The 12,402-nt window shown below is 38.8% G+C and overlaps 1 protein-coding gene across 2 annotated transcripts in view; it reads left to right on the forward strand.

Annotated features, from left to right (window-relative positions):
• LOC309690005 (uncharacterized protein) overlaps window positions 1-12,402 on the forward strand; it is a 49,054-nt gene that overhangs the window by 19,267 nt on the left and 17,385 nt on the right. The window contains exon 3 of one of the 2 annotated variants that reach the window (XM_082506806.1): window positions 6,258-6,847. The exons of the other annotated variant lie outside the window; for it this stretch is intronic. Coding sequence (XP_082362932.1) covers window positions 6,258-6,326 — 69 coding nt within the window. The 3' untranslated portion in view covers window positions 6,327-6,847. Of the gene's footprint in view, window positions 1-6,257; window positions 6,848-12,402 lie in introns of those variants that run through there. 2 annotated transcript variants of the gene reach the window in all.

The following is a 12,402-nucleotide window of genomic DNA, read 5'->3' on the forward strand; positions in this document are numbered from 1 at the left end:
ATCCCGGACCCACCCAGGGGCAGACAGGCTACCAGGTCAGTAACCCACGTCCGTCAGCCCAGACCCTCCCCTAACCCTGCTGCACGCAGCCATGAGGAAACAGTCACCCGAGAGCCAAAAGAGCCCCCAACCGGACATGACCGCTACCCCGGGTTGAGCCCCCCAAGGAAGATGCCTCCGGGGAACCCCCCGACGCCCTTAGCCTGTCCCTACCCCCACACCAATCACAACAGTGAAGGCGGGACCAAACTATGACCCCCCACCCCCGCTAGGTGATGGAGCTGATCAAAGGAGCCCAGAGCAATTGATCTGATGTGGTGGCAGAGGCTGTATCAAGACTAATGTAATCTAATAGATAATTTCTATATTGGTTAGAATTAAGATTATTTTTATTTTTCCAGTTCATGAGGACAGTTTTCTTGGCTATGCATAGGGCAGTGAAAACCATATGGGCTATATTCTTTTCTGAAGTGACATTATCTAAGCTGCCCAACAAACACACTAAGGGGGAAGTTGGAATGTTACATTTCAGACACTTTGATAAGTCTTCACATATCTCGCGCCAAAACTTCTGTTTGGCGCGAGTGTTTCCAGCTGCGCGTCATGTAGCTGGAGTCGAGTGTTTTAACCGATGCATGAAACTATACATTTTTAGACATAAGTTGTAACGGCCGCCGTTTTCTTTGTGAGTATTTATAACACGGCGTGCTGCGGGGAAAAGCCTGTTCTAACGTTTGAGTCTAAGGTTTAAGTCTTGAGCTTTATTGTGAAAGCTTTATGTGGAACATAAGCAAGCGGACACGCGATGGTGTTACCGTTGTTGTTGCTAACCACAACGCATAAAAACAGGCGCTTGTCTGTCCGTAGTGTGGTAATGTCAAATAAAAGAGAAAGAGAGAACTTTAAGAAATTAATATAGCCACTACAGTGACCATAAAAACGATGAAAAAATATTGCCGTAAACAGTTTATTTTGCGACACCACGAAACAAACAATAGCGTAAAATGAAACGATAGACGTTTTTATATCGTCATTTTCTAATTAATTGTCTTGCTCCATCATGCTTAAACTTAGAAGTACAATATATGGAATATGCACCACATTATCAAAACTCATGATATTTTGTTATAGGACAGGTGCCGCTACAGGATAAAGTCTGCCAATATTTGCTTTTTTGGCCATGCGGTGGTTGTCAAACTGCGGGATGTGTACAAATACCTTTAAAAAATATGGAAGAAAACTAGGACTATGTTTTGTTTAGTTCTTTTCATACTATATCACTATTGGAATGAACTCTCAGGGCATAACAGCAAAGGGACACCTTTATTTTAAATGCTGGCTTTGGCAAAATAAAACTAACTTAGCCCCTGGAGATGTGAGCTTGCTTTAGCAGTACAACAGTGCTCCAAAAGTCTGGTTAGTCCAGCACATGGACTTCAAAGAGTAGCCAGCAGGTCAACGCAGCTAAATACTGTCTAGTGCCTCTCAAACTCTGGGGTGTGCACAACCGGGTAAAAACATGTGAAACTAAGCTGAATACACATGATGTGCTTGAGTTTACCTTTTTTATTTAAGTAAACTTCATTCTCTGCTTTAATTGTTATTATTGATTTAAAATGGGGGATGGGGTGCTTAAACTTTTTTCAGCATACTAGAAAACATTTGAGAAACACTTGCACTACTCTAATAAACCATAATATACTGCATTATTCAACAATGAAGCCCAGAGAAACATGCAGTTAAAGTCTGCATTGAGCAAGCAGCAGATTTCTTCATCTAGAAGCAGGACCATCATAAAAAACAGAGAGGAACAACAATATTTAACACCACGACCACACCAAACTGCCACAATACCTTCAAAAAATAATGGCAACATTAGAACTGAGAGGCCATCTCTAGTTGTAAAGGAATTAATATCCTTTTTCAGTCTGTTTACTTACAGCATACCATGGCTAGACAGGTGTGAGAGGGTGGGGTAAACGGGGGTTTTAAAATGATTGCAGTGGTTAGCACTGTCGCCTCATATCGAGAAGGTCTTGGGTTTAAATCTTAACAGTCTGCTGGAGCCTTCCTGTGTGGGTTTCTTTCAGATACCTTCATTTCCTCCCACAGTCAAAAGACGTGCGTGTTTGGCCGTTCAAAATTGGCCAAAGGTGTAAATGTGAGTGTGTTTTAGCCCCGCCGTGGACTGACAACATGTCTGGGCCTCAAGCCCGCCTCGCAACCTTCAGCTGGATGAGCAGTTAAGAATTTATTTATTTTTTGCTTTTATCGAGACTTCAAGCTGTGAATGATTAGGGATGTGATCACTTTGAGGAGCACGTGGAAGCTGTGTCAGTGTCTGAATGTTTTGAATAAAATGACTGGTTTGCTAAACACGAGACTCCAGTTAGGTTCCTGTTAGGACTTCTGTGTTTTCCATTTTGTTTTTTAATAACTTTCACTCACTGGTTTGGTTTAGGCATTGAAAGCTGCTCGGTTAGCTTTAGGAAAAAAATGTTCAAATGTACCTTATAGCAACAGTAACCGTACGCACTAACTACTTATAATAATGCCATAACACTTTTCTTGAGCACACAACAACAAAGGTACACCTTGTACCTAAATGACTTGCCACTTGCCACTAATTAATGGTCCTGATATAATAGTAACATAATAACATAAAAGCCTGGTTACCTCAGAGATGAGCCAACTGGCTAACAGCCAGCTAAGTCTTGTATCCTGTATTCCATGAAACGCGGCGTAAAAGTTTATAATATGGATGCAGCAGATTCTTACATCTAACAGTTTGATATAAAAACAGAAAACATTAAACATAACATCAAGACCAAAAATTGCTATTATAACAGCAAACAATAATAACATTGAAAAAATATAAATAAAGAAATTAAAATACACAACTCCTTTTTGTCTGGAAAATGACCTACTAAAAGTACCATGCTTTGTGGGTCTTAAACTGTGGGATGCAGGTGGGTAGTGAGTGGAACCAGGTGAGAGTGTTTGCTGATGCTTTTCAGTGATCTTTTTATTTAAATAAAATCACACTTTATCACACACTTCTGAAACTGTAAATAAGTGACAAAGCAAACTGATCAAACTTTCAGTTTCTGAAGTGTGCCATAAAAAGCTTGAGAACCGCAGCCTTAAGGGTGTTTATGGTTTCAAGTTGCAGAAAGCATCTAATTTTGAAAGCGTAATGAGGCGTTATGTCAAAATGCCTGTGATGATATCGATCCACCACACCAGCCACCCACACGCACACATTCAGCAGATTAAATGATAGTGAGAAATTTTTGTCACAGTGTTGTTGATATGTGTTTTTTGTTTTTTTTCCATCTGCTTGTTTTCTTTTTGACAAAGATGGCTGATAATGATACTTTTTTGTTTAATGTGAAGGGTTTTAGGGGACACTTATTTGTGCTGTGAGAATGCATTTACTCTAATGTTTGCTGACCAAATAATTTATTTCTTTTTTTTTCAACTGCATAAGGAACAAAGCTAAGCTACTTAAAATGATGAGCTTATTGCCCTTACAATGACAAACTGTGTAAATGTACATCTGCTTACCCCAAGTGGCCCAAAAGTGAAGATTTAATTGTTAGCTTAATCTTCACCTCTAAGTAAACAGACATTTTAGGTGTTTCATAATATAAAAATAGTCCACATCCTCCATTATATGTATTTTAACACAATTAGAATTATTATGTATGTTTAAGGAGACTCCATTACTGGATTAAACGCACTGTATTTGTTTGAATGATTGCTCCGTGGTGCGTATACTAAACAGTTTCAAAAACCCTCTTCACTTCACACATCTGCAGTTCTGGACCTGCAGAGCGTTTGCATGGGTGTCCTTCTCAGATAAGCTAGTCGAGAGCATACCCGACCAAGACTTCATGCTGGCTAAGCCTTCTGGTTTCCTGTTGTCTGAGATGAATGAGATGAAATAAATAAATCATCTCTTCTAGACTTTGCCAAATGTTATTAGACAGTTTTTACTGAACGAGGATTTGACAGGGTTTGCTGCACTCAGTAGAATTAGTGTTTTCCAGTGATTGTGGGGTTGTTGTTGTTGTTGCTGTTGCTGTTTTGTTTTTGTTTTTTGTTAACATCAAGACAAAAGAGTGTCAGTGCTTGAACAAAAGTGGTCAAAATATGTTGCCATGAAAAAAGTCTGTATATCATTAGGCTCCAGTTTAAACAGCTTTTGCAAAAAGCAAAATGTTTCATTCACATGCCTAAAGAAAGTCCTATGAGCACTGCTGTGTGCAAATTGTTTATGCATGAAATGGACTGGTTCGTAATCTTTCATACAGGAGGAAGGTCACCGGCCCAGGATAAGAGCACTATAAATCGTCCAATTGGTTGGTATATCATTGCATCTGTATTTGCAACATACATTTTTTTTTTTACATTAGATGCTGAACAAGGAAGTTGTAGTCATATGGTTGGTTCATATCCCCAAAATCTCCTTTAACCTAAAGATGTTCCTTTGACTAAAGATAACAACTTCATTCTGAGCAATGTTGGCCCCTCTGTTTATGTCCACTTCCCTTTTTTTCTTCTTCTTAATAGATTCGATGAATCATGTAAACAATATATTTGTTTAGCAAATGCAGAACAGTATGTGTAACCTTACTAGTGCATACACGTTTCAGTGTTATTTTGACCTATTTGTGCTGTTTTCTCAGCATGATTAGATTTATCAGTTAGCAAAGAAAAAAAATATGGGTGTTAGATGTTGTTTATATACTGAAAATTTGTAATTTTTGCCAGCTGCTAGGTGGCTAGCTGGACACATCTAAATCGACTTTTGTGGATGTAAACGAGAGATTATTGTTGTGACATAAAAATTATATAATGGTTATATAATGCATCATAGGTACATAAAGTCTAAAATTAGGTCATTGTAGTCCATTGTTTGGGGGTCGCTAAGTAACTTGATGACATTTATGTTTGATAGAGATGCAAAACTTTTGCTTATCCTTTACTTGTCAGCGAGTCTGTTAGTGTTCGCCGGTGGTAAGCAACATAATTTTGTCATCAGGTGGTGTGTGCTGGGGGTCCATGGCGACGTCTGTGTGGCTGTCTGTTTTGTCTGTCCAGATTTTTTTATGTTATGGAATAATTATTGATAGATATTGATTTTGAATGCACAAAAAGCCCAGTTCCGAGCTTTATTTCGAAGCTCAGCTGTTGAGGTCTTTGCACATTTTCACACAAATGTCACTGGTGTCCGATTTTCCCTTTGCTAAAATTCATCATCACCTTTGAGCTAATTACAATCTATAATTTTCAGTAAAAATCAGTATACCAGCCCTACAGCAGAGACGTCCGAAAGCTGTGTGTGAAAGATGGTGTGGACGAAGTGAAGAAATGTGACACTTTTAAGAATTGTTCATAAATTACCTAAAAATACAGCTCTGTTATAAACACGGCCGTCTATAATTGGCCAGTGAGAGCAGATTGACAGCATGTTTTTCACACTCTACCCCTTCCTCTCTCCGTCCGTCTCTCACACTTGTCTGTATCTGCCCATCGCTTTGCTTTTGTGGGTTTGTGTGTTTGTGTGAGCGTGTGTGACAAGTGAAACTTGAAGCTACGTGTGTGTGTGTGTGTGTGTGTGTGTGTGTGTGTGTCTGCTCTGTTTGGGACCAGTGTGGTTTCTGTATATATGTTGATTTGGTCATTTCAGATGCCCGTGCCTTGTGCCTTAACTAAGACTCACATGTCAAAGAGGAAATGCTGATGTTCCCCTTTTTTTTTGTGTGTGTGTGTGTGTCTCTCTAACAGTTCAGTGTTTTTCATGTCTGAATATAGAACGGAAACTTCAGCACAAAGGTGCAACTCAAATGGATGGAGTTGTTTACCCTCATTTAGATACTACATGTTCTAAGACATAAATTAACAAGATATAATTACATCATGCTGTCATCCATCACACCTCTGGGATTCATTGGACACTTAGTTGCAGCCAGAGTGTTGTGTGATTCACAAACACACATTCATGCACACACATACATATTTAGCCTGTAGAAAGCAGTCTTGGAATTTCCTGATAACGTTTTACCTAATGCCTCTACTTTTATATCTTTGGACTGTGAAGCACACAAGTAAGATGTTTGTTTTTTTGAATCTTTACTGAGTTGTTTTGCAGAAACCAGTTAGGTAATATTCTGGAAGCTGGTCATTGAACCCTCCGGTGTTTTATTTGTGGCAGTAATCAATGTTATCCCTCTCTTTTTAAATTTTTCCAGATGCTGGCTTTGATGTCACAAACTCAGTCATCAGCATGTGGATTAGGGCTGCCACGATTAGTCGACTAGTCACAATTACGTCGACTATCAAAATCGTCGACGACTGATTTAATAGTCGACGCGTTGTTTGAAGCTTTGTAAGATCACAAAAGACGCAGGAATAAGTAGCAGGATTTAAGAGTGTAATAACGGACTGAAACAGAAGATGGCAGCACTGCATGTACAAGGATGCCAGCTGCCGTTAAACCCCGAAGAAGAAGAAGAAGCTGTGTCCCAGAATTCATAGCGCAGCCCAGCTCAGTTTCCAACAATGGCGGCTGTCACTACCCGATCCGTACCGGAAACCCGATCGGTACCCCGCATGCGCGAAAGGTCTCTACTTCCGGTCGTAGCGTTTTACGATAGTTATGGGTCAGAGTATCTGTTAAGATGTTAAGAATAACAAGTATATCTTAAAATGTTTGCAATAATGAAGCATTTCAGTACAATGTAGACAAAAACGAAAAATAAAAAGAAAGTTACGGATCAGGACTCTCCGATCCTTACTGCACATGTGTAAAGTCTGACCATACAAATCGGGTCTACCCGATCCGTACCGCGCATGTGCAGATGTTTTTTTTCTTCTTCTGTTCGTTTAATGGCAGTTTACTCCCCAGTGTACGAGGATACCGCCACCTGCTGACCGAGCGAATAAACCCTATTGTAAACTGAATTAGCGTCATTACAAACGTGTGTTAAATCTGATTTAGCGATAGTCGAGTGTGTTTATGCTTGTCTGTGAGGAGAGGATTGTTGGAATAGTGATGATGATGTGCGCTATCACTGTCAATTGTCAGTAAACACTTCATCTGGCTTTTGAATCTACACGTGAGATATTACAAAGTCTGCATTATTAACTCTGTAATTAGGCGCCATTCTTCTTATTTTACGGCGCTGTTGCTCAATCGGGGGACGCTCTCTGTTGAGGAGAAAAGCATGAATTTCTTTGTATACGGATTATCCATTGTTTAAATGTCCCGGGCAGTCGAAAAGGAGGCAGAGGTGTTGAGAAATGCTAGGAGCTAACTGGGCGATAACCGTATCAGTCAAATATATTGAATGTCGCAATGTTGGCAAAGAGAGGAAGTGACGTAAGATTTGCGCATGCGGGGTACCGATCGGGTTTCCGGTACGGATCGGGTAGTGACAGCGGCAGCTAGTTAGTTTTAATATTACTCTTATTATTCTTTCTGGGTCACAAAATAAACGTTTAACATATTTTCAGGCGAGAATGTAGCTGTGTAAACCTCAAATATCTGCTCAGTTTATCAAGACACCACATATTTTCAAAAGCGCTCCGAAGTTTTCGGAGACGTCTGTTACCCACTAGCTCGATAGCTAGCTGGGGGCAAGGTCACTAGAGCCGTGAGAACACCGGACTCCCGGCAAATCACGTCTTTCGCTACTCAGGTTAAACATGATATATGAGTCACTTAGATAACTTAAAAATGTTATTGTTTGGCTTTTTTAGTATTTTATTTGTTCCTGAGTAAATCGGTTTGGCTGAGATTAAAGTTATAGTTTTTACACAGCTGAATAAACGTCAAGCAGACAACTGATTATCAGAAGTGTGAGATGCTGGAGAATTTACTCTGGTGTCCTGTTATATTTTAGATAGCAAGGAGTTTATTAAACTTCACCGAAACAATCTGCAAATTTCATTAAAATTTTATAAACTATCATCTTGTCTTTATTTTTAGTTAGCACAGACCGTAAACACTTAAAGCTGTAAGCTAATGATGGTTACATAAGAGCAGATGCTGCTGGTGCAATAAGCTGTACGTTTTACCTCCAATGGATTTGATTAGTCGACTATCAAAATAATCGTTTGTGGCAGCCCTAATGTGGATGACATGCAGTTTCTACTGAGGGATAAGTTTAAGTAACTACCTCAGAACTATTGTTTCAATGAAGCTATTTAGATGCTAGCATTGATTTAAGTTTTAAGTCACATGCAGATAAAGTCAATTTTATCACTGAGGGAAACAGTTGATAGTTCTTTTTATGTGTGATGACAAAAATATTTCTGGATGGACTTATATTAAGCTGGGTACAAACTGAAAGCTCTTGACACATCACTTTGAAGCTGATGACCGGTCACTTATAGGCGTTTCAGGCTCCAGTTGCCTAGGTAACCTAGGCAGTGAATACCTATTGCCAGGTCATATGACAGTCAGTGATATTCTTCACTTGTATTGGTAGTCGATTCAGTTGCTTGTATGAAAGAAGAGAAAACTTTATCTTGAGTGCCAGCAGATGCCACTATGATGTCAACTGCTGGTTTGCTAACTCCTGCTTTAAAGCTTGGGCTTAAAAGGCTTTAAAACTGGTATTTTGTTGTGAATCGGTTTGGGATGTTTATCTGTAATCTACATTATATGTAAACTATCAACACGCACAACCTCTTCAAACCTCGAAATTCTCTCAGGAAAAGCAGGAAAGCATTTTGGAATTTTTCTTTTCTAATTTTGTTTCCAGGGGGTACAGATAAGAAAAATGTGAGTTTGTATAATGGTTCCTAAATGTCTTTTTAAATTCACCCCTGCAAAGTTGTTAAGCACCAATCCCATTTTACAATTAAATCAATTTCTGAATTTCTGTCTCAGATCTAAAATTCTAGTTGGACTCTGAATGTAGTTAATATGAGATTATGTGTATGCACATATAACCCATTTGTAAATTTCCACCACTTTATCCCAGTTAATGTTGTGTTATGTTATTATCACAAACAGATTTTATGTAATTGCCAACTTGACCTCTCAAACTAAATGCAGACTGATAGCAGACTGGCTCAGTTTTATTTCTGTTTGATTGCCGTGTTGTAGCACCAAATTGTAAGATTAGAAATTCATTGTAAACAGTTGGAATAATTTTGGTTGTGCTTTTTTTTTTTTATCATGCATCTGTAGCATTCATCCAATTTAGTGTAATAAATATCACATCCAAACCTTTGATTTGAATATAGGTATATAAAGATGTAGCTCTGTGTTTAAGCACCCACTCTGTATAGATTCACAATTGAGCTCTCTTAATAAAAATATACATAGATAAAGAGTCTGTATCTGGGTTTGCATTGTGTAATACCACCTCTAAATCAGCAGACTCCCTGTGCTGTTGCTGATCAAAACAAGGAATGAACCCTTTGTTTAAAATGCCAAACAAAAAAAAATCCAAGTGTAATCTCTGAGGTTAAAGTTCACATTACACAGAGATCTAAACAAGTACAAATATTTCAAAACAAGGCAAAGCATTGTTTATTGTCCAGGAAAGACAAAATGAGACTGGAATGGAGGTAGGAGAATAAACAGGTCCTTTGAGGGCTAGCAGAAAGTACACTTAAATGTAACAGTAAACAGGGAAAGGATTGAGGATGAGGGAAAAAGTCAACAAAAATTCAAAGAAAGTAGCAAAAGAAAAGTAATTGCTATTGTTGGTTCTAAGAAGGAAGGGTAACGATACAAAGAACTATTAACTTAAGATCTTTATAACGTCTTGCGACAGTGTAGAATGTAAGTATATGCAACACTCTCTATGTACTGCTACTCATGATTTATTGTGTTGCATTACCAGTTATTAGTGTATGCCAAGGTTCCTAAATATTATAAAGTATTTCTCTTGTAAGAAAGAGAAAGTGTTTTGGTGTTTGTGCAAGTAATCAAGAGTGTTTCTTTTCTTTTTTTTTTTTTTTTTTAAGCAATTCCAGATGTTGGCTTTAGCCACACTGATAATATTTCAGACCGAGTCATCAGTGTGTGGATGACACATAGTTTCTAGTAGGTAAACCGAGCTGAGAATGAATTTTTTCTTTTTTTTGGCAGCTGACATGAAAAAGGTCGTAAAAGAAGGTTCAAATGCATTTTAAGTAAAAGTTAATGGTAAGTGAAGAAGTATGGCTTTTGGAGAAGTTTTACACCAAATTCTGACCCTACCATCTGAATGTGGCAGCAGAAAACGAGATGCATCATACCAGAGAATGTTATTCTTATATGGTCTTATTTTGGTGAATTCTGTATAGCACCTGGAATGGTCTTCTGCTGAACATCTGCTTCAAGGTTCAACGTGTTGGGGAGTCAGAGATGCACTCCTGCATACCTTGTTTGTAATGAGTATTCTCCACTGACCTCTGACATCAACAATTTTCAATTCAGTTTGATTTATATGCCGCCAACTCAAAATAACAGTCGCCTCAAAGCGCTTTATATTGTAAGCTAAAGACTGTACACTAATAGAGAGACCGCCAGCAATAAAATGACCCATTCTGAGCAAGCACTTGGTGTGACAGTGGGAATAAAAAACTCCCTTTTAACAGGAAGAGACCTCTGGCAGAACAAGGCTCAGGGAGGGGGATGCAAAGATTCTTGTTTGAAAATCCCAGCATATCAGCACACTCAGACCATCTCACACCAACAATGATACCACATTTAAAGTCACTTAAATCATCTTTTTTCAATTCAATTCAATTCAATTCAATTCAATTTTATTTATATAGCGCCAAATCACAACAAAAGTTGCCTCAAGGCGCTTCATAGATACAGAGAAAAACCCAACAATCATATGACCCCCTATGAGCAAGCACTTTGGCGACAGTGGGAAGGAAAAACTCCCTTTTAACAGGAAGAGACCTCTGGCAGAACAAGGCTCAGGGAGGGGGATGCAAAGATTCTTGTTTGAAAATCCCAGCATATCAGCACACTCAGACCATCTCACACCAACAATGATACCATATTTAAAGTCACTTAAATCATCTTTCTTACCCTGTTCTGATGCTCCGTTTGAACTTAAGCATGGCTACATGCCTAAATATGTTTACTGATTATTCTGGTCGCATAAATATGCAACTAGAATAATTTCTGCAACCAGAGGAGCTGCCCCCTGGTGGCCATTAGCAAGAAAGCAGGTGTACTGCACTTTTTTTTGGCAGAAGCCTGTGTCCATCTTTTTATATATAATCTGTTGCACCATTCTTAGATTTTCCCTGAAAGCTGCTTGGAGTTTGTCGCCCAGTTAACTGAAGCTTCACATATTTCTAATGCTTGTTTAATAAAATTTTCTACTTCACATACATGAAAAGTCTCATTGGGAGAACACAGAAATATAAAAGGCAGATGTTCCCAGCTGTAACATTGGCACTGCTACACTTTAAAAAACAAGGGTGTAGAAGGGAGATAAAGCCCAGCATTGGATTTTATTTTTTAAATGATTTGGTCTGACTTTTATTGATCCTAGTAGTACAAGAATAGTAGGGGCCAAGCTTGGCTAAACTCTTGAGAGATCTAGGCCAGTATCTAGTATCTAGGCCAGAGGGAAATCGATGGTTGGAGAAATGTCAACAACAACCTCTTCTCCATCTGGTTCCCCAGTAGTCTGTGCTGGCAGGTTGCCACACCTTTTCTGGTCCTCTATAGGTTTCTAAGCATCCAAACATGCTGCGAGGCACACCCTGAAGAACCTGAAACCAGACATGCTGTGGATGGCAGCCATCCAGTTCAAAATATTCAGAAATGCTTGGGTTACTCAGTCAGCTATTTCTTTTTCTTCTCTTTTCTTGTTATTCACCGCTGGTTAAGACATTTAGATATTTGCCCATGACTATTTTTACTGTATGATCTGAAGAATCTGTAAACCTCTAAATATGAGAAGCTTTTCTCATCCCTGAACATTTTCTCAACATGTTAGAAGAGTTAATATCTGGAGTAAGAATAGAGACCTTCATGATCTCCATGAGTCTGTTTGGATAAGAGCTCCCCTCGGGAAATCAATCAGTCACAGTCATTCATTGGCTTGTTTTTAAGGGAGTGTCAGCAGGCAACTGACTTGCTTCTCTTCACTTGACGTCAAGAAAGCAGGAGGGAAAGGAAGGAACTGTATAAGAACCCTTTATCGTGATTTGTTGTGAAGATATAATGCAAACAAGTGACATTTGGTAACTTATACAATGTGCTTTTACAGGGCTGATGTCCATCCAGCAAGCAATCAGTTCGCAAGTCCGTGCATTGTTTTCTTAGTCTGAAACAGCAGGTTTTAAACTTAAAATCAGCTGTGAGTACAACTTGTAGCTTACGTAAACTGGCCTTTAAAGATTGATTATACTGAGCAGGCAGATTGG

The sequence above is a fragment of the Aulonocara stuartgranti genome (genome assembly GCF_965226115.1).
Source record: "Aulonocara stuartgranti genome assembly, chromosome: 15".
Lineage (NCBI taxonomy): Eukaryota > Metazoa > Chordata > Actinopteri > Cichliformes > Cichlidae > Aulonocara > Aulonocara stuartgranti.